The sequence below is a fragment of the Leucopleurus acutus genome, assembly GCF_964270905.1.
Source record: "Leucopleurus acutus genome assembly, chromosome: 11".
Classification (NCBI taxonomy): domain Eukaryota; kingdom Metazoa; phylum Chordata; class Mammalia; order Artiodactyla; family Delphinidae; genus Leucopleurus; species Leucopleurus acutus.
In genome coordinates this window covers 86,035,307-86,058,555 of record NC_139152.1, presented here as the reverse complement: position 1 = coordinate 86,058,555, position 23,249 = coordinate 86,035,307, and the positions used below count along the sequence as shown (strand labels likewise).

The window sequence follows — 23,249 nt, the reverse complement described above, 5'->3', positions numbered from 1 at the left end:
GCTTCCTTATCAAAGGAATGAAGTTATGATAGCAGGAAAAAAAGGCACAGGATTGATATTTTACATCAAGGGAAACGTCTTATGTGACATTTCTTCCAGTTAGTGCATCTGATCTGCTAACCCAGAGGGCTGACAGGGCAGTTTCTGGAGAAGGTAAAAGATTACGCTTTGGGAGCCCTTTGTACGTTTTATACAGCCAGAGAGATCAATTTGAAGAGGTGAGCGCTGAATTCAAGAACTATTTAGTTAAAAATTCTAGATTCAGAACAGTTAAGAATGACTGCAGGGCTTCCCTGGTGGTGCAGTGGTTGGGAGTCCGCCTGCCGATGCAGGGGACGCGGGTTCGTGCCCCGGTCCGGGAAGATCCCACATGCCGCGGAGCGGCTGGGCCCGTGAGCCATGGCCGCTGGGCCTGCGCGTCCGGAGCCTGTGCTCCGCAACGGGAGAGGCCACGGCAGTGAGAGGCCCGCGTACCGCAAAAAAAAAAAAAAAAAAAAAAGAATGATTGCAAAATTTCCCACATAGCAAATGGTCAAAGATGTAGTCCTTAATAATTGTATTATGACTTTTGGGTTGATTGTCTTTTAAAAATAATTTTTATTCTTTAATCCACAGGTCACAGTTTTTATCCACATGAACACACATGGCTTTGTTACGAAAAAGTAAGATTACAAACTTTTAAAAATTATGATTAAAAATAGATATTTTGGAGGACTGTTTTGATGCTGAATCTTATTCTTTTTCTTTTTGTTTTTTAATCTTCTTTGGTTTTCATGGATAGTTTTCCCACAGACAGTTGTTGGCATCATCATATGAGGATGATTTCCGTAGAAAGTTGTTGAGTGTTTTGTTCAGAGGTGGATTTTTCATGAGAGGGGTCAGATGTTTCCGTAAAAGTTGCAAATATTATTTATTTTCTCATTTTAAATAAGTATTCATGTTTCTGCCTAATTTAGTGTTTGTAATTTCGTATTCTTATTCTTAAAGATTCACTTCAAATTATGTAATCTTCAGACCCCATCAAAACCTGGACTTGCCTCTGATTTTATATGCAGTTGTTTGTGAATCTAGGGGAAAAATAATTACTTAATTGTGTTAGTTACCCTCAGAATAGAGTTGCCCAATGTGGCAGATGAAAAGACAAGATATACAGTTAGATTTGAATTTCTAATAAACTATGAATAATTTTTTAGTATAAATATATCCCCAATATTGCATGGGACATGCTTATACTAAAAAAGGGTCAGATGGTAGTAGACATTAGGCTGCTTCGTCAAAGTGGCTGTGGGAAGCGAATGTTAATCAGTTGTATCGATAAACTATAGAACTTTGTACCTTATCTTCTGTTTCTGTATAGTTTTGTTTTAAACTGAGTATAGTATCTGGTTGTCTCTGGCTGAATCTGATAACCCAGAAAGGCAGAGAAGGGATGGATGTCAGCAAGGCAGAACCATTGAGCCTTAGGACATAGCTCTGGAAGGCATCCGTGGAGATTGTCCAACTCCTTCCTTTTACAAATGTGAAGACAAAGGCCTAGGGGCCAGAAAATAGATCAGTATGAGGCCAATAAGTATAAATATCTTGACACACAAAAATAGTAAATAATAATACGAAATGATTTTAAAGTCTTTATTGGGCCTACATTGCCTTTGGTAACTCTCAAAACACCCCTGCAAGGTAGTGGTTATTATTACAATCCCCATTTAGCAGATGAGCAGACTGAGGCTCAGAGAGGTTAAGTAACATGTCCAAGGCCACACAGCTAGTAGGTGGTAAAATGAGATTTGAGTCTGACTTCAAATCCCAGCCCTTTCCCCTTCTACCAGTGTTTACCAAACTGCAGGCATTTGTGTACTGCATATGGCAGTGTACCACTTTCTCAACTTTTCATCATCTGCGTTCCTTCTGTTCTGTGCATGACTTACTATTTTCTTTAAATTGACTCATTTAAAAAATTGTAAGTGTATTTTGTAATAGAAAGTGTATATCCTTACTATAAGTAGAGTAACAGTTATGTCTCAGAAGAAGGTGATTGTACAAATATATATGGTTAGAGTAATGTTATTCAATTCTGGGTAGCTTTGGTTACCTGCCTGCATGTGAAATTAGGACTGATTTCTCACTGTGATTTAATGTTACTTAATGCTATGAACACAAGCCTCCTGAATCATCCCATGTACAACCAGTGGTGTATGGCTCCATACTTAGGAAAACACTGTCCGACACCATTCTAGTTCTCAGTAGATCCTAAGGGCAAGCATCACTGTTTTGGAAAGGATGGCCCTGGAGGCTTAGACTGGGAAGAGGTATTGGGATCTTCTAACCTCTTACTCAGGGCAAGAGATTTATGTACATCATCCTTGACCAGTGGTAGAACTAACTGAGAAGCAGCTGTTATAATGACTAAGAACATGTATTCATAATAAGCACTGGCTCATCATAAGTGTCATATAAATGTTGGGTATTATTTGAAACAAAGTATTCCTGCACAGAAAGTGGCTCCAGAGGCAACATCATGCAGTCATCAAGGTTGTAGCTTCTGCCGTCAGACTGCCTGGGTTTAGCCCTGGCTGTCCTTAAACTACATCTGTGTGGCCTTGAGTATCGGCAGTATCACAGATTAACTCTTGACTCCACGTGCTACCTGCTTAGAGAAAGGTTCCAGGCCTCCAGTCCTGTGTATGTCAGGGACAGCGTCTGTTCCCACTGGCTATTCTAAACTTATTCCACAGTTGCAGTTTGATAGGTTATACTTGAACATGTTTCTGTTTTTATTTCAGTTAACCAGGTGTTGCTGTTCCTTTTGATTGTGACCATCTGTGGGATTCTGTATAAGAAAGTTCATAGGGGGACTGTGCTCAGGAATGAAACAGGTATGCAAAGTGACCTAAGCCAGTCACAAAAAGTCAGATACTCTGTGATTCCACCAACGTGAGGTACTTAGAGTAGCCAGATTCATAGAGACAGAAAGCATAGTGATGACTGCCGGGGGCTGGGTGGGGGGAGGGGAAAGGGGAGTTGTTGTTTAATGGGTATAGAGTTCCAGTTTTACAAAATGAAAAGCGTTAGGGGGATGGATGACAATGATGATTGTACAACAGGGTGAATGTATTTAATACCACTGAACTGTACACTTGAAAAGGTTAAGATGGTAAATTTTATGTTGCGTATTTTACCGCAAAGAAAAAACATATTAAAAAAAAAGAAGAACGGGGCTTCCCTGGTGGCGCAGTGGTTGAGAGTCCACCTGCAATGCGGGGGACACGGGTTCGTGCCCCGGTCTGGGAGGATCCCACATGCCGTGGAGCGGCTGGGCCCGTGAGCCATGGCCGCTGAGCCTGCGCGTCCGGAGCCTGTGCTCCGCAACAGGAGAGGCCACAACAGTGAAAGACCTGTGTACCGCAAAAAAAAAAAAAAAAAAAGAAGAACGGAGCAGGCAGGCAGCCATGTGGTCCATCAAGATGAGATACCTAAGAACACAGTTTGAGTCCTTCCAATAGCTGGGTTCAGAGAGAAACAAAAATTCAGTCAGCTTCCAAGTAACTGCTTTTAGAATATCAACCCAAGGCCAAATTTTCAGTTGTGTTGTAGAATGATCAGTGCTATTCAAACTTAGCACATATCAGAATCACACAGAGGGCTTGTTCAAACACAGTCCTGGCCCCAGGTTTTGAATCAGTAGTTCGGGGGTGGGGCTGAGAATTTGCATTTCTGATGAACTCCCAGTTGATGCTGAGGCTGTTGGTTTTCGGACCTCACTCTGAGTGGCCTGCTCTGCATCCACCCTTCTGGAGTCTCTCAATAATTTCGCTTATGAGCAAACTCGCTGCATTGACCATATGTCCTCCTCCAGCTGCACTGGGAGCCCAGTTTCCCTCTTCAGGGGTGACTTGCATGGGATGGAACCTCACTTCTCCAAACATACAAAGCCAACACACACAAAAATTAAGTAGCACCAGTAGTGTTTTATTTTTCGTTAGTTTACTGTTTTATATCAGCAAAATGAATATATTCATTAATGGAAAATACAAAATATTACCTGTAGCTGTATCAGCCAAAGACAAATACAATTACTATTTTGGTGCATTATATACATTCATATTCACACTTTTTTTTAAGCCAGAGGCTTAGGCACTGGACACTCTACAAGGAACAAAATAATGTCCCTGCTCTCGCAAAGCTGACTTTTTCAATATAAAAAAATTCATAGGGACTTCCCTGGAGGCGAGTGGTTAAGAATCCACCTGCCAATGCAGGGGACACGGGTTCGAGCCCTGGTCCAGGAAGATCCCACATGCCGCGGAGCAACTAAGCCTGTGCGCCACAGCTACGGAGCCTGCATGCCTAGAGCCCGTGCCCCACCACTGCAAAGAGAAGCCCGCCACCTCAAGGAAGAGTAGCCCCCGCTCGCCTCAACCAGAGAAAAGCCCGCATGCAGCAACAAAGACCCAACACAGCCAAAAATTAATTATTTTAAAATTCATAAAAAATTAAACATATGTATAATCAGGTCTAGATGAACATTAGGAGCCTCTGGAACGTGAATGATTTCCGTACATAGATATGTATGCAGATATTTGTAGGGCATTATTGATAGTAGCCCGAAACTGGAAGCAATCCACATGTGAATCAAGTACTGAATATATAAAATGTGTTATATCCATGCAATGGAGTACTTTTCAACAGTAAAAAGGAACAAACTACTAATACATGATACAATATGAATAAACCTCACACACATACTAAATGTAAGATGCTAGACCCAAAACACCACATGTTATATGATTCCATTTAAAGGAAACTTCTAGGAAAGGCAAATCTATGGAGACAGAAAAACAGGTCAGTGGTTGCCTGGGGCTGGGAGTGGGAGTGGCTTGACTGCAACCCAGCTGAAGGGAAATTTTCTGGTGATGAAAATTGTTCTAAAATGGGATTTTAGAACATTCTAAATGTTCTAAAATGGGATAAATTTACTAAATATCATTGAACTATGTACTTACAGTAGGTAAATTTAAAGAAATCTGTGTTAGTCTGCCTGGGCTGCCATAACAAAATACCACAGACTGGGTAGCTTAAACAACAGACATTAATTTTCTCACAGTTCTGGAGGCTGGAAGTCCAAGATCAAGGTGCCGGCAGGGCTGGTTTGTCCTGCAGAGGAACGCCTTCTCTCTGTGTCCTCACGTGGCCTGGTGTCTTTTCCTCTTCTTATAAGGACGCTAGCCATATGGAATTAAGGGTGGGCCTCATTTAACCTAACTGCCTCTTTAAAGGCCCTGTCTCCAAATACAGTCACATTCTGAGGTACTAGGGGTTAGAGCTTCAACATATGAATTTTAGGGGTACGCAATTCAGTCCATAGCAGTATGTAACTAATGACTCAATAAATTGCTTTGAGAAAGGTCGAGAGAGAGAGAGAGAGAGAGAGAGAGAGAGAGACAGAGACAGAGAGACAGAGACAGAGAGAGAAAGAGAGAGAGAAGGTCATACAAGGCCAAATGTGGTCTGAACTTTGAGCTTGTTACTCCTCACGTTTTACTTCCTGCCCATAAACCAACACATTCAGTTGGCAGATCACATTGCAAATTCCTTTCTCCATGGAAAGAAATGAGTTGCTTTTATAATAGCTGTTAAAAGAACTGTGAGGAAATGCACATCCTGACTAATTGGCTATATATTTATATACGATAAAGTGTTTTCACCACATGAATGGATCCAATAGCACATTTTTATCCCACACAGTGTTAAAATTTAAAAAAAGAGAGGGAATCAGTGTTATGAAATACCACTCAAAAGAACATAGTTGGCATGGGAAGATGGATGTCTGTGGTATGTAAGTGGAAAAAGCAGGTTACAGAAGACTATGAAAAGTATGATTTCATTTTCTTTTTCAGTTTAAAACTTTTTTAATTTGTTTCAAAGTTAAACCCAAGACACATTGACTTCATAGGAAATCCACTGAGAAATGTTTTTCTAGGCTGGACACCTCTTTCCCTTTAGTCTCCCCCAGCAGAGTATGCACATGTTAATTACCTTCATTTTATAATCACTGCTGTCCCACCACTATACCAAGATCACCTAAACTGTGTGTGTAGTATTCTGAATGTTCTTAGTTACACCCTAATTTCACTAACTGCAAAAGATTTTCTGGGATACCCTGTCACTTGAATTCTTTGGCTACTTTTGAAGATGAAGTCCAAAGAACTCTTAAATGATTCTCCTTTGCGGGGGGGAGGGTGGTATTTTGGTTTTAAAATAATACATCAAATTTCATGTAATATTTATATAATATGTAGTATATGTGCTTTTGTATGTACATTAAGAAGGGTTTGAGAGGCACATACCACACTGGTAACCTTTGGAATGTGGGCTGTGAGGTCTGCAGAAAACAGTCACCATTTAGATACTCTTCTGTTTGACTGGAATTTTCCAGAAGTGCATGTTAATATTTTATAGACTTTATTTTTTAGAGCAGTTTTAGTTTCACAGCAAAACTGAGCAGAAGGTACAGAGATTTCCCCCATACCCCTTTCCACCACACACACACACACACACACACACACACACACACACACACACGTGCGCACGCACACATGCACGCACACATGCACTCGCTCACACACACACGCTCATACACACACAGCCTCCCCCACTATTAACATCCCGTACCAGAGTGGTACATGTGTTACAATCTGTGGACCTATGTTAACACATCATTTTCACTAGTGTCCATAGTTAAATTTTTTTTTTTGGCCATGCTGTGCAGCATGCAGGATCTTAGTTCCCTGACCAGAGATCAAACCCGTGTCCCCTGCAGTGGAAGCAGGGAGTTCTAACCACTGGGCCACCAGGGAATTTCCACCAGTGTCCATAGTTTACATTAGGGTTCACCCCTGGTGTTGTACATTTTATGGGTTTTGAGAAATTTATAAGGACATTTATCTATCATTATAGAATACAGAATAGTTTCAGTGCCCTAAAAATCCTCTGTACCTCACCTATTCCATATTAATCTTCACAATTTTTAAAACATTAATTCAAAGAACTAGTGTCATAACGTGAAGTCCAGAGGCCCTGGGAAGTCATGTACTGAAGAAAAACATGGTAGCATTCTATGGAATCTCCTGATAATGACACTCCATGGAATCTCCTGACAGTTTCCTTGCAGTCAGCATGCTGGTGATTCACTCTTGGCCCATTTGGGGTGCAGCAAGTTTATATGTTTGGCTAAAATAGTTCTAATTTGAAATGGGATTCAGAGATTTGGCACTGGGAGTGCAGACATTTCACCTCTTCTAGAAACGGACATTGTTTGATAAGAGTTACTTGTGAGAAGGGTCTAAAGCAATATAATAAATTTCTGGTCCATATGCCATTATTATATGAGATTTTTATGGGCGCCAAATGGCTTCTCATAACAAACCTTTTAATGATCTGGCTCAGGCAGCATTTGGTGTAACAGATCCAAGTAGTACAATGGCTGATTCCCAAAGATCTGCTAGGATGGGGCATTGGTGAAGAATTACAGTTGAAAAATCTTCCCACCCTTCCTCCAACGCGCCTTCATCTATCATTCTGTCCAGGAAAGACTTCTAGGCAGAGAGCATTTTGGCTTAGGTTAGCTCCCAGATTCTCTGACTGGCAGAGGCTCTTAAGCAGTATGGTAGTGTGATGTGTCTGCAGCAGAGCTGTAAACTCAGTGTTTGACCTTCCCTTGGGGTGCTCTTCTTTCAAGGTGACGTGTTCCTCCAAACCTCATTCTGCCCATAGCCTGATAAAGGACTCTATCTGAGCCTGACAGCCAGGTACTGCCCCAGATTTTCCCTCTTCCCTCTTTCTTTGCCCCTAAGAGTCACCCATGAATTATTCCTCTAGGGCCCTGTTCTCTAAGGCCAATGCATCATATCTGTTTAGTTGATTTAGTTGATTTAGTTGATTTCAGCAAACTTTCATTAAGTGCTTGCTAGGTGCCAGGCTCAGTGGGGATAATACAATGAGCTTACAGTCTAGTATAGGAGGCATACACATGAATAGATTCTTCCCATGCAGTGTGGTGAGTTCTCAAATAGAGGTTTCTAATGAATTCACCCAGCCAGCCAGCCAGCCAACCATCCAAAATGTATTGAGAATCTACCATGTTCCAGCACTGGGCTAGCTGCAGAGGAGACAGAGGTGAACAAGATACTGTTCCAGCCTTCACAGAGCTCCCAGTGTTACAGGAGAGAAAGGAAAGACATGCTACCAAATAAATTGCAGTGCACCTGGTAAATCCACTCACAAGCAAGGACAGAGTGACCATGGGTGAGGGCTGAACTAATTTGTGTTAGTGAGCTGTTAAAGGCTTCCTGGGGGCTCCAATGTCTATACTGCATTTGGAATGAATATGTAATAGTTAGACATGCAGGAGGGGATGAAAATAATATTCCAGATATCAGAAACAGCCTGTGAAAAGGCATTAAGATAAGGGACAACATGGTGCCAGTATTCAGGGAACCGCTAGTATTTTTGCAACGCTGGAATAGAAGTAGACAAGGCTAGAGAAGTGAACAGGGACTGGATCCACGTGTGCCAGGAATGGAATGTGGCTCTATCCTATAGAAACCATGGGAGAACTTTAAGCAATGAAGAAACATAGTCAAATTTTCATTTAGGCAAATCACTTAGATGCCTGCAGGTACCATATGATTAGGCAACATACCACATGATTAGGGGACCTCCCCAAGATGACAGTTTAGTTCAAAAGGAACAGTCCCTTAAGAAATTTTTTCTTCTCTTTATAAAAGCAACCTGTAATTACTTTGGAGAATTTGGAAAGTACAAGAAACACAAATAAGGAAATTAAAATTACTCAATTCTATAAATAGACATAGATCCATTTGCAAATATGCATGTGTCAAATTGGGATCAAATACTGGAAAGGATTTTGTGTTCTCTCCCCACCACCCTTAACATTATATTATGAGCATTATCTCATGCCAGCAAATATACTGTGAAAAATTATTGTAGTGGTGGAAATTTCACTTGTGGAGGAAGGTGGTGGAAGGGATATAGGAGATAAAGAGGGAGGCCTTTCAATATCTCTTAAATTATACAAAGCAGAGTACCTGGTGGTTAGTTTCATACACGTTTGTTGGATTAAATATCAGCTAAAACTACCCTGGGTCTGAATAATAGAGATTTTGCAAAAAGACATCTGTAAAGAAAGAGAGAGCTTTAAGTAAAACTCAGATATCTGTTTGATAGTGAATACTCTACATACTGATAATTATTATTCTTCATACCTGAAAGTTGTGTTGTGGTACCGAAATATGATGTTATGACATTAGTATTTTATATCATAGCCAAGGATCAGAAGAATAATCAATTATTCATCTTATGCATTAGTCATACTTTTTCATTTATCTCCTTTTTTTGCCATCAACTTTTGACTCTGTCAACAAGAGCATGGATAACAGAAAGCAAGATCACAAGCAGTATATTTTATAGCAATGTAGGCAAGGTAAATATTCCAATTCAGACAAGAGTTGAAGAAGGTTGAATCAAATGAGGCTTTTCAGTTCTTCACATATTTTTCAACTGTGTGTATGTGTTAGGCTATCTGATTGGCTTCTTTAAGAGAGCTCCAAAATAATAGTGACTTAAGCAAAATAGAAGTTTATTTTCTCTCTCAAGTGAAAGTCTGATGTGTCAGTTCCATAATCATCCAGATCAGGATCCTTTCTATCTTATAGTTTTGGTGTCCTCAAGAGGCAGCTTCCATCTCATGGTACAAGACGGCTGCTTGAACTCCTATCATCATATCAACATTCCAGGCAATGGGAAGGGGGAAGAGAAAAGGGGAGGGTAAGCATATTCCTTTTAAAGGCAAACTCAGGCGTTGCACATATACTGGCACTAACATCCCATTGGTCAGCACTTGATCACACAGAGCTGCAAGGGAGTCTGGAAAAATATTCTTAGTGGTTGGCTATGTGCCAGCTAAAGTTCCAATGTTGTATTTCTAAGAGAAGGAGAGACTGGGATATTGCAGAATCATCAGCAATCTCTTCCCCACCATGCTATCTTCCCCCTGGAGTGTGGAAAGCAAGACTTCCACACTGTGAAATTCCTTCATGTTCCAAGACTCTGATTTTGATGTTTCCAGATGATGACTCTGAGACTCCTGAGGATATGGAAGATGAGATTCCGGTGGTGATTTGTGCAGCAGCAGGGAGGATGGGTGCGGCTATGGCTGCCATCAACAGCATCTACAGCAACACTGATGCCAACATTTTGTTCTATGTAGTTGGACTCCGGAACACTCTGTCCAGAATACGGTAATCTGTGTACTATAGACTTTGGAGTTTTCTACTTTCTTTTAATTGTCCTTGTCTTTCTTTACATGGATTCCCTTCTTTGGTTTGATAAATGTCCTTTAAATTAATAAGGGGATGACCTGAGGTTTACCTGATGGCCTGACAAACGTGTTCCTAGCTAAGGAAATTTTAGCGAAGTCTCATTAATCTGGTAGGGCCATGCATCATTCTGCAGAAGTGAATTATCTAATGAATGAAGGAAACCCAATCCTTAAGCAGTTTATATGAGTCTTTCTTTCTAAAAGTTTCTCTTTTCTCTGCTGTCTTAACCTGAGAGACTATTAATATAATAATTTAATATGGCTCAGAATCATCACTAATTATAATTTTTAAACTGCAGAGTGGTCTCTTTCCTATCACACACCATACTAAAACATAAATTGGAGTTGGATTTAAAAGAAATAAACAGGAACTAAAATTCTGAATGTCTTCCTAAAATGTGGGATAATTGTATCATTTGGGTATGGAGAGTGACTCCTTGAGCCCAAGGAAAAAAACTGACAGACTTGACTGCTAATATTTAAAAAGTTTTAACTGGTGAAAAACACTAAGTGAAACTGATCACACAACAGATTAGGCAAGATATTTTCAACATGTACTATAGACAATGGATTACTATCCAAAATGTACAAAGAATTCTTACCAAAAAAATTCAAAAAGATGAGCATATAGTAGAAAAATGAGCACAGAATACAGACAATTCACAGAAAAAAACACTATAAATGGTCAGCAAACAAGAAAAGGCATTCCATGTTACGGATAGGGAAACGCAAATGAAAACAATGGCGTGTCATTGCACTCATCAGGATGGTAGAAACTAAATAGGACGACACCGTCCTGTGCAGGAAAATGGACATGCTTATTCCTTGTTTACACAATGTACACTTCATAAATTGGTAAAGCAATTTTGGGAGGGCAATATGGCAATATCTAATAAAATGGTATATGCATATATAGTTTGACTCACCATTCCATTTCAACAGCTGGGAATCTGTGCTGCAGAAATTCTAGTACATATGACCAGAGTATATGTACAATAATGTTAATTTCGGCATTATGTGAAGTGGTAAAAAAATTGTGAAGTGCTTACATGTCCGTCAGTGAAAGAATATTTAAATGAACTATGGAATATGATTCAGCTGTTAACAAAGAAAGAAGGCATAGAATATCTCCAAGACATATTACGAAGTGGAAAATACAAGTTGCAGTACACCTCATATAGTATGACCCACTTGATGAATGTCTTAATCTGTTTGAGCTGCTGTAACCGAATGCACAGACTGGATGGCTTGGCTTAAAACAAGAGAAATTTACTTCTCAAGTTCTGGAGGCTGGGAAGCCCAAGTTCTAGGTGCCAGCAGATTCCATGTCTGGTAAGGGCTCATTTCGTGCTTCATAGCAGACTGTCTTCTTGCTGTGTTCTCACATGGCAGAAGGAGTAAGGGAGTTCACTGGGATGAACGTCTTTTATAAGGGGCACTAGTCCCACTCATGAGGGCTTCATCCTCATGACCTAATCGCCTCCTACAATCCACACCCTCAAATACCATCACACTGGGGATTAGGTTTCAACTTACAAATCTGTGGGGGACATTCAATCTATAGCAATGAAATCAAAACACCCAAACTGTAAATTTGTACATGTACATATATGTATTTCTGTAAAGAAAAAGACCCAGAAAGATCCCCAGGTGTTAACAGCGACTATTTCTAAGGAGGATGGAGGAAGTGGAGAGAGTAGAGATGAAGGGAAGTTCAGGGTATTTCAAGTTCTGTGAGACTGAGAACACGTAAGGGGAGAGGGTGGAGAGGAGGAGGAAGAGAAAGTGGGGAGCAGGGACAGAAGACTGAGAGGCAAAGGCACATTCAAATCACCCTTGGAGTCAAAACGGCAGAGTAAGCGCGACTCAGTCAAAGCAGCAGGCTCAGAAGGCCCGGCTTCCTGACAGTGCTGTTAACCCATGGCAAGCGAGCACCATCGGGCTTCCCTGGGGGCGCAGTGGTTGGGCGTCCGCCTGCCGATGCGGGGGACGCGGGCTCGTGCCCCGGTCCGGGAGGGTCCCGCGTGCCGCGGAGCGGCTGGGCCCGTGAGCCGTGGCCGCTGAGCCTGCGCGTCCGGAGCCTGTGCTCTGCAGCGGGAGAGGCCACAACGGTGAGAGGCCCGCATACCGCAAAAAATAAATAAAAATAAAAAGGAGAGCACCGTCAACCACAGATGCTGCTTTATAAGAAAGAAGGAACTTTTTGTTCTAGTTTCCTGTGGAGATTATGTGGATCTGGGGAGATATTTGGTTATCACTATTTTGCTTCATTTCCTTTGCAGAAAGTTATGTGAATGAAAAAAAAAGATTCAAAGCTAAACCAGATGGGGAAAAAATCAGAAGGATTTATAGACTAGACTCTACTAAGGTTGCACATATTTTATTTTTAACTTTCTATGGAGGCAAGAGATTGAGGCAATAGGCAAATTGAGGAAAGTTTGGAGGTGTGTGCTTGAGGTTCTTTTCTGTTTTTGTCATCCCTTTAGAAAATGGATCGAACATTCTAAACTGAGAGAAATAAACTTTAAAATCGTGGAATTCAACCCTATGGTCCTCAAAGGAAAGATCAGACCAGACTCCGCGAGGCCTGAACTGCTCCAGCCTGTGAGTAGGGATCGTACATGTCGGGGATGGTTCTCAGTGAGACCTTGTTCGGTGCGAACACCAGCCACTGGGATGCCCACAGAATGGTGTAGAAGCCTAACAGTTTTAGGTGTCCACCAAACGCTGCTTATTTATAATTCAAAAGCCACCTACTGCAGAAAGGATGTAAGATGGTTTACATAAACCATAATGAAGCTATGAAAGAAGAAACGAAGCGTAAGAAGATGCAGGATGCATTTATGTGTGTAAATATGCCTGTGGGGCAGGGGAGGGCCCGAGTTACGAGGCCTAGAAAAAGTATTCCCAGCTCAGAGGCAGTTGTGTGTACCGTGCCGGGACCTTACACTTAGCTCAGAGTATCCCAGTAGCTGAGGAAAAATGGTAGCAAGATGGATTATATACTTCAGAGTACTGACATACTTTCAGGAAACACCAACTTTCTTCCTGGCATTGGGAATCTTAAGGTGTTTTACTGCAAGAGCTCTTACAAAAGGGACCCTCTTCTGCATAAAGAGTGGTGTTTTTGATGGCAGGTGTACAGAAAATGCAGCCACCTTCTACATGTGATTATTATTTAGATCCATCCTTGAAAATTAACTAAATTCGAAGCCCTCTGATGATAAGATCTTTTCCCAATTCCAGATATTTATTATCAAGAGTGCTAGCTGAGTTGGGACTTTGCATTGTACAGTATTGTAGCTATTAAAACGTTAAGACCCCCATCCTCAGCCCATGCTTCTCTGGCTTTTTTCTGGTTCAAGGAGCTAAGGGGGTGAACCTGTGTGTGTGATGTGATGACGTGTGAGATGAGCTCCACATGCGCACGCACATGTGTGTGTATGTATGTGTGCACGTATGTGTGTGCTCACGCACACGTGTGTACGTATGTGTGCACTGTGTGTGCGTGCACGTAAGTATGCATGTGTGTTTAAGGCTGCTTTAGTTGACAGTAGTCAAATTACTGAGTGTAGAGGAAAGCAGACGGTTTGTGGCCAGAAAGATTGACAGCCTCTGTGACTCCCGCTGCATCAGTTCACAGAGATGAAAGCGGTGACAGTCTCAGCAGTGGGGGGGTTTGGATCTAGAAGAACTGCTGACCAGCGCTGGTTTCGGTCCCAGGGCCCGGGTAAACTGGGCATCAGGAAGCTCAGGTGAGACCTCTTTGCAGCCTCTGTTTTATTCTGCTCCAGACCTGGAGCTGAGCAGAGGCCATGGTCAAAGCTGACCCCCCCACAGCACACCTATTAGTCACTGGGCCTTCTGTCTTTTCCCCACAATCACTGCTTTTGTTGTTTTAACAGCTGAACTTTGTTCGATTTTATCTCCCTCTGCTTATCCATCAACACGAGAAAGTCATCTATTTGGATGATGATGTAATCGTACAAGGTATGCTCACGATGCCAAGAACACTCGGAAACAGAGCAGCTGATAAGTAGAATGACCGTCTCTCTTCATTTTTGAAACATCTAGCGGCTCAGTGATTTTGATCGCTTATTAAATTGGGGAGTATAGTGTTGTTAATCAGGGAATACTTTGAAAACGGATTGATACTTTCTGGGACAATCCAGTTGACTTTCTGAGAGCCACTCTCTGATTGTCAAAGTCTGTAATAAGTAGCTTGTAAAAGTCTGTAATAGGTGGCCTTTCCTTTTTCTGCACGCCTAAAATGTAGGGGGATGAAACCTCACTGATAACATTCTTAGAAGCGAGCTAAGTTTTAGTGTTAAATGTCACCTTCTCTCTCGCGTGCGTGCAAAATAAGACGAGCATTGGTGTGGTACGTACACAGCAACAGAAATAAAGAAATCTGACCAGTGTTGACCTGAGCTTATTATCAAGTGGCTTTTTAAATTGATATGACCTGTTCTTATCAAGACAATCGCCAAGCCACTTGAAACCAAGGATCACATACTTTTCCCCCACAGCAAAGTCAGGGATTGTTTAAGCTCGAGGCTCTATCTAGCCCTAGAATGAGTGCTATACTATTGTAACTCGTGGTGTTTGTGAATCCAGGGGACATCCAAGAGCTGTACGACACCACCTTGGCCCTGGGCCACGCGGCAGCTTTCTCAGATGACTGCGATTTGCCCTCCTCCCAGGACATACACAGACTTGTGGGGCTGCAGGTGGGCACATGTCTCGGGAATCCTCCCTTTGCCCCTTCTCCTCCCTGCACTTCAGAACGAGTGTCATCCTCACCTTGGAGAAGACTGGGGGACTGCTGGGAGGCAAATAGCTAGGGGCCCGGGCTTCCCATTCACATCCCAGCTCTGCTCCCACCGACTCCGGGGCAAGTTACTCACCCCTGCAAGTCCCGCTTTCCTTACCTGAAACATGGCAACAGTAGCATCTATTTGGTTGTGTTTTTGTGAGTTGTGATGAAATAACATGATGTCAAAGTGTCCAGTAAATGCTCCAGGAACGATGGTTGTTATCTAAGTCACTCGCAACCACATTCTATGGCAGAGATGGTGCTTTCTGTAAAAGAGACTCACTGAACCTTTGGTTCTGTTTTCAGAGTTTTGACCATTATTCCCCGCCCCCTCCTTTCAGTAGAGGAAAATACTGATTTTGTTCCAAGGTAAAGAGCTCCTTACCCTGGTAGAAATGAAGACAGTCGAACCCAGATGTAACACCGAAACCAAAAGAATGGCTTTACAATACAAGATGCTCTTACGAATCGAATGCTGTTCTTCAAAAAAAGTTCCAGGAAATAATTTTACATGTGTGACATTTAAGCTGTGACACACTTTAAGGCCTAGGCCCTGGGGCCAGAACTGCCTGTCAAAATCTTGGCTCCATCACTTAGCAGCTTTATGACCTTGGGCAAGTTACTTACTCAGTGGTTTTCTCCCTCATTTCTTAAATAGAGGTAATAACAGTATCAATACTTCTCTGGTGGGGTTCTTGGGAGAGTTAAATTAGTTAATACATGTAAAGCTATCGTATGCAACTAATGAGGTAATATGCATGAAGTTCTTAGAACAGTGCCTGCACATAGAAAAGTGCTTAAATAGTTCCATTACATCCATGTTGTCTTTGAGCATACCATGAGGTGGGTGAAATGGTGTGTCCTTCCTCATTTTACATTCACTCAAAACTAGCTATTGAGTGCTTGCTATGTGTCTCACACTGTTTTAGGTGCTGGTAACACAGCAGATAAAACTGAAATTCCGCCTTTGGGTAGCTTACATTCTAGTGGGAAGAGGCGGTCAGCAAGCAAGTAAAATATTGAACAGAGGATCAGGGTGGAGGTGGGGTTGGATTTTAAGTTGGGTGGTCAGGGAAGGCTCCACTGAGATGTTGTCGCTGAGCCTACACCTGAAAGAGCTGAGGCAACTATCTTAATAGATATTTAGGGGAAAAACATTTCAGAAGAGGTAACAGCAAACGCAAAGGTCCTGAGGCAGGGGTGTGTTTGGTGTATTAAAGGAACAAGGAGGTCAGTGTGGCAGAGGGGTCAAGGGGGAGAATAATGGAAGTTGGACAGGTAATGGGGGTGGGGTAGATGGTGGAGGGCATGGCAGGAATTTTAGGGAGTCTGGGTTTTACTCTGAATGAGTGGGGAAGCCACGGGAGGGGCTTTGAGCAGATGAGTAACACTGAGACAGAGTGGGATTGAAAAGGGTGGAAGCAGGACACAGGTTGGGAGGAGCTGGCAGAAATCCAGTGAGTGGTAGTTATGGTTTGGACCAGGAAGGTAGTAGAGACAGTAAGAAGTGCTTGGCTTCTGGGGACTTTCCTGGTGGTCCCGTGGTTAGGACTCCATGCTCTCACTGTTGAGGGCCCAGGATTGATCCCTTGTCGGGGAACTAAGATCCCACAAACCATGTGGCGCGGTCAAAAAGCAAAAAAGTGGTTGGCTTCTGAATATATTTTGGAAGATGGGACTGACAGGATTTGCGGAGATCTGGATGAAAAGTGAGTGAGGAGTCTAGGATGACCTAATGACCTTAGGTGTCTGTCTAACTGGAAGGATGGAGTGGACGCTGAAGTAGGGCAGGTTGTAGGAAAGCAGGTTTGGGATAGGATTGGGGTCAGTTTGGGGTGTAAGGAGAGCTGCCTTACTAAGCACCCACAAGGACAGATAGAGTTGGCAGATGTAGTAGACCTGGAAATCCAGAGGAGAGGTCCGGGCTGTCTGCGCGGAGAGATTTAGAGCCATGAGACAAGATGAGGCTGTCTGGGGAGTTGATGCTGCAGAAAGGAGCAGATGCTGGACATGAGACTAGGGGCACTCAGTTTTTAGAGGTTGGGGAAACAAGAGAAAACTGGGAAGGGACTCCAGGAAGTGGCCAGTGACACAGGAGGAAGCCCAGGTGCTGCATGATGGTCTCAAGAAAGTGGTTATTTTCCAGAAGCAAAAGATTCCTTGGTCAAAAGCACACATATCCTCTTCCTTTATAGAACACGTATATGGGCTATCTGGACTACCGGAAGAAGACGATAAAAGACCTTGGCATCAGCCCCAGCACTTGCTCTTTCAATCCTGGTGTGATTGTTGCCAACATGACGGAATGGAAGCACCAGCGTATCACCAAACAATTGGAGAAATGGATGCAAAAAAATGTAGAGTATGTGTGGCCGTCTACCATTTTTTCCATGCTTGGGAGTAAAATTATTCCATTAATTTTCTATGCATAGCTCAGGGGTTAGAAATATTTCAGACATCTGAGGTCAGATTTTCTTACAGAGGCACTGTTGAGAAAAAAGGGAGCAGTGGATGAAAAATCCGTCCTCAAACGATATGTCATAGGAGGTGAGATCCTGTGCAATCCCTTATTATACAAACATTTTCTCATAAATTGTTTAGTAATGTGATTTTTAAATCTTCTCCCAGAATTCTAGTGAACCTTTTTGAGTGCAAATCATTTATCTTAGTCGAGTTTCTCCTTCTTACATAGATTTATTTTTAAGAATTATTTTATAAAGTCAACTTTTTAAAAAATAACACTTAACACGGGCTTCCCTGGTGGCGCAGTGGTTGAGAGTCCGCCTGCCGATGCAGGGGACATGGGTTCGTGCCCTGGTCTGGGAAGATCCCGCATGCTGCAGAGCGGCTGGGCCCGTGAGCCATGGCCGCTGAGCCTGCGCGTCCGGAGCCTGTGCTCCGCTACGGGAGAGGCCACAACAGTGAGAGGCCCGCGTACTGCAAAAAATAAAAATAAAAAAATATCACTTAACAACATTTAATGACATGGCCTTAAAATTTATAATCCATGCATTGACAATTCCAAAAACTAATTTAGAAATTCACAATACCAATTGGAAATTTTAACATACTTCTCTCAGTAAATGATAAAGACTAAAAATTAGAAAGCTTATAGAAGAGTTGAACAAGACAGTTTACAAGCTTCATCTTTATACATATTGATAAGACATTTTAAATATCAAAGAACTCATATGAACTACCTTTTTATTGTAAATTAATTAAATGTAATATCATTAGCAAAAGAAATATGATGGGGAAAACATTATAGGCCATGTTTGAAATTCATAGACAGAAGATAGTATTCCAGAAGAGCAGGTTCAGGAAGATATTTCAACATTTTAAGGAAGGGAGAGAACAGGTATTATACCTGTATGGGTTAGGGGGTAAGCCTACAACCAGTCACAGGCCCTGTGAGTCTGGTTCCTGGAGACATCAGAGCAATTGATCCTTGTACTGATCCCACTGTACTGAGTTTAGGAACATACCTGGACTAAACTCATGTTGGCCTGTAGGGGTTGAGGGAGATGCCTGAACGTACTGTATTGAATTGCTCTCGGTAACAATATATTATATAACAATAAGTTTGATGATGTCAGGCATATATTCCAACTAGCCTATGCTCAGACTTCCTCTGGCCTGTTAAGATTGAGAATGCTGGGTTTCCTGAACAGTGATATTACCCTCATTCACTTAGACGTTATAATCCATAACTGCAGGATCTTAGGGTGTGGAAATTTGCCCTTCCATCTGTCCTGGAAAATGTGCTGTGTATCCTGACATCACTAACTTCCTTAAGGATCCTTTAGAAAAATGAATCCAGCTTGATTTCCTAAAGCAATGTCTGTGTTTGGTCTTTCGTCCGTTTAAGCCCCCAATGAAATTTATTAAGTCCTGTTTGTAAAGTCAACTTTTTAAAGATTGAATTTTTTGTATTAACTTTAGAATTTTTAAAAAATTTATTTTTGGCTGCGTTGGGTCTTAGTTGCTGCGCGCGGGCCTTTTCTCTAGTTGTGTTGAGTGGGGGCTGCTCTTCGTTGCAGTGCACGGGCTTCTCATTGCAGTGGCTTTTCTTGTTGCGGAGCACGGGCTCTAGGTGCGTGGGCTTCAGTAGTTGTGGCACGTGGGCTCAGTAGTTGTGGCTCGCGGGCTCTAGAGTGCAGGCTCAGTAGTTGTGGCGCACAGGCTTAGTTGCTCCGCGGCACGTGGAATCTTCTGGGAACAGGGCTCGAACCCATGTCCCCTGCATTGGCAGGCGGATTCTTAACCACTGTGCCACCAGGGAAGTCCTAGATCAACTTTAAAATATGCATGATACGTTGACTGACTTAAAGCTAAGAAAAGTAAAGTAAAATAAAGATTGAATTTTTAAATCATTTTTCATCATTGAAGTTTTAAGAGAGAAAATAAAAATAACACAACTACTATTATCATGGCATTGTATATCTTGTCCATCTTTTTTATCTGGATATTTTTAATATTATCATAACCTTGAATTTGTGAGTAAAGTCATTCTAAATAATGTAGGATCAGAATTTGGGATCTTCGAAGTTTGCCATAAAATGGCCTGAGAAGTAAAATGGCAAAATATTAACACTCTGTGAATCAAGGTAAAGTATATGGGAGTTCATGGTATTCGTCTTACAATTTTGTGTAGGTTTAACAATTTTCAGAATAAAAAGTTGGAGAAAAATGAAAGACCATAGTTATATAGTGAGGGACTGTCTTACACCTTTTAAAATGATTAGATTCTGGTGAGGGACTGTCTTACACCTTTTAAAATGATTAGATTCTGCTTCATCTGAGTCTGTGGGACTCCAGGACAAATGTTGCTTTTTTATTCTGTTTCTTAGGGAAAATCTCTACAGCAGCTCCCTGGGAGGAGGGGTGGCCACCTCCCCAATGCTGATTGTGTTTCACGGGAAATACTCCACCATCAACCCCCTGTGGCACATAAGGCACCTGGGTAAGTATTTCAGAAGAACACCAATGTGCATTTTATAGACCCAATGAGCACCAAGGCGAGGAGCGTGTGCTATTGCACCAGCTTCCTCAATTCAGATCCTCCAGGTGACCTTGGAGGTAACCTTGGACATGTTACTTAAGCCTCAGATTCTGCAAATGCAGGTGATAAAAATGACCTGAGAGATGTGTTTCTAGGAATTCAGGAAAAGCAATTAGACTCATGCTTAGCATATAGTATGTGCTTGCTAAACATGAACTATTGTTACGATGGAACTTTCACTGTCAGAACTTTTTCACATGCCTTTATTGCCCTCTTGCAGTAGCCCATAGTGGACAAAACCAAATGAATTACCATAATAGTTTATGATGAATTTAGATAGCCGGCAATTTCTCACGCACTACGTGAGTCCCTCAAGTCTTTTATTCACTCTTCACTACAGGAGTACAGGCTCTGGGGTATGGACTAGAATCCCAACTCTGCTATTTTCTATGACCTTGGGCAAGTTACTCAAGCTCTCTGTGCCATAGTTTCTTCACTTGTGAAAGGAAGCTAATAGAACCTTATGTTTTTACAAGGAACAAATTACCTAATATGTGTAAACTGCTTAGAACAGAGCCTGGCACAGAAGACATTCACATTCATTCAAACATATGGCCACAGCCCATTAGCCAAAACCACTGGGCCAGATCTGTTTAGAAATATAGAAAGGTTTTGAATTTTTAAAAGGTAATGTTGTGCACATACTTATATTAGGCAGTACCGTGAAAGGGTTATAGATTTTGCTGCCAAAGAAGTTATTAAAAATCTTTTTGTTTCCAGACATTTGGGGATTGATTATTTTAGAACTGGAGACAGTGGATTGTGGACTTATATTTACCAGGTGCCCATACGCTGCCAAGCCCTGGGCTAGGCTCCAGGGATAGACGTGAATGTTACTTCTCTCAGAACGATCCTGCAAGGTGATACGGCCCCTACTCTCCCTTGTAAAAGGAAAGACAGACAAAACTGTGGAAGTTGGGTTACTGTCTCCTCTGAATGATGCTGTGTAGGTTTGTTTCTGCCTCACCAGAATCTCCCGAGTTTTCTGAGCATCCGTATGCATAGAAGGGTGACACGGGGACATTAAGGACACTAATATTCTGTCTGATTCGCTTTGTAATAATGTTGGGTTCCCTGTTAGGTCAAACATCCACATTTCCATGTGATGAGTGTGTAGAAAATCTCATCAAAGTGGAATATCTATTAAAATGTTGCGTAGGAACAGCTATGCGGAGCTTAGATCAATAGGGTTAGAGCATTTTATGATCTTGGAACAGACTCAGAATTACATTTTATGAACCATCTAACTTATTGACAAGTAGGAAGGAGCAGAATCTTCCCAAGGGAGAGAAGTCATTTTTCCTTGTAGAACAGAGCCTACGTCTCTGCTGAACGTTTTGGAATCAGGGATGGTCTGCAAAGTAAAGCTACACAGAAATCATTTGAAAAATGATTCCGTCTTAGAGTTTGTTGAAAGCAGAAAGCAGTGTAACACGAATGGGTATTAAGTTTGGGTCTAAACAGGTAGGCTTAAGATTTTTAAAATTTATGAAATTTATTTAGCTAAAAGCAGAACTGCAAGCCCCTACAGAGTCCTTCAGTCGTGGGGCTGATAGACAATGTCCTACTTCCTGGAGACTTCCCACGTGAAGGCTTTGCTCCCCAGACGAGCATTTCCTTGTATAGATTCTTTGGAAGTTGATAATTATTCCAATTATGCTACTATAGCCCAAATACCTAGCTCCTCTTCTGCAACTCCCTGCACAGCTATGTTTATGAATACTGAAAGAAAGGTTTGGAGGGGGGTGTTTCCCTCTTACATCATACGTTAAACGAGAATAATAATATTCTAGCTATTCATCCTCTCTTGACTCAATGGACTTTCAGTTGTTTTTTTGAAAACACCACATTCTCTTTCCTAGAAAGAAAATGCAACATAGGGATATTTAAAAAATTTATATTCACAAGATCTTAATGTACTTCTGGAAGAGATATTCTAAAAATATCCTGAGCAATAACAATATCAAGGTAAATGCGTAGTCTCTAAGCGGTTACTTATGAGGAGAGTAATATTCAAATGGCGGCAGCTGCTTGTTAAAAAGTAGATCTCATTCTCAGTCACATTTTATAGGGTAAACACAAGACTGTTTAAAAGAAAATGCTGCCATATTAAGGACGGAAAATGCAGAGAAACAAGAACTATAAACTCTGGGTGGGAGGGAAATTAATACAAAGTCTTTCGGGGACAATTTGACAATCTCCTATCAAAATTTATAAAGCACAGACCCTTCAATCTAGCAGTTCCATATACAAGATTTTATCCTACAGATATTATCTGTACAAGATATGCATAGAAGACTGTTCACTGTAGCATTGTTTATGCTTGTGAAGGGATAGAAACAGCCGAAATGTCCTTAATAAGAAACTCACTCAACAGTCATATATCCATTCTGTGCAGCCATTAAAAATGATTCGGTGAATTCACATGTGCTGCTGTGCAAAGTTTTCCAAGACAGTAATTTTAAAAGGCAGGGTACAAAAAATACACACACACACACACACACACACACACTGGTATACAGGTAGAACATTACTGGAAGAATTTCACGAGAAACTCTTTAACAGTGATTATTTTGGAAAATTAGGGTGGGTGGTAAATTCTTCATTGCATACCCATTGATTTGTCTGATTTCTTTTTTTTTTTATGATGAACTTGTATTGAATTTTTAATATAAAATTTAAATTTCCTAACAAACCTATTACTTTCCTCTAAACACAATGAAGGCTGGAATCCAGATACCAGATATTCGGAGCATTTTCTGCAGGAAGCAAAACTACTCCACTGGAATGGAAGACATAAACCTTGGGACTTCCCTAGTGTTCACAACGACTTATGGGAGAGCTGGTTTGTTCCTGACCCTGCAGGGATATTTAAACTCCATCATCCCAACAGCTGATATAACACGACATTTTAAATATTTCCTGTATAAATAATGTGGAATTGTCCATTTGTAGCCTACTATACCACCGTTCTT

General features: G+C 41.5%; 1 protein-coding gene across 1 annotated transcript; it reads left to right on the top strand.

The window, feature by feature from the left end:
• Positions 1-612: 612 nt before the first annotated feature.
• On the top strand, positions 613-23,171 carry GLT8D2 (glycosyltransferase 8 domain containing 2; the record flags this gene model as incomplete). The annotated part of the gene is made up of 9 exons (XM_082849422.1): positions 613-662; positions 2,781-2,873; positions 10,145-10,316; positions 12,883-13,000; positions 14,302-14,386; positions 15,014-15,126; positions 17,408-17,574; positions 20,063-20,175; positions 22,999-23,171. The coding sequence occupies exons 1-9, from the start codon at positions 644-646 to the stop codon at positions 23,169-23,171; spliced, it is 1,053 nt and encodes a 350-aa protein (XP_082705548.1). The 5' UTR covers positions 613-643.
• Positions 23,172-23,249: the final 78 nt, after the last annotated feature.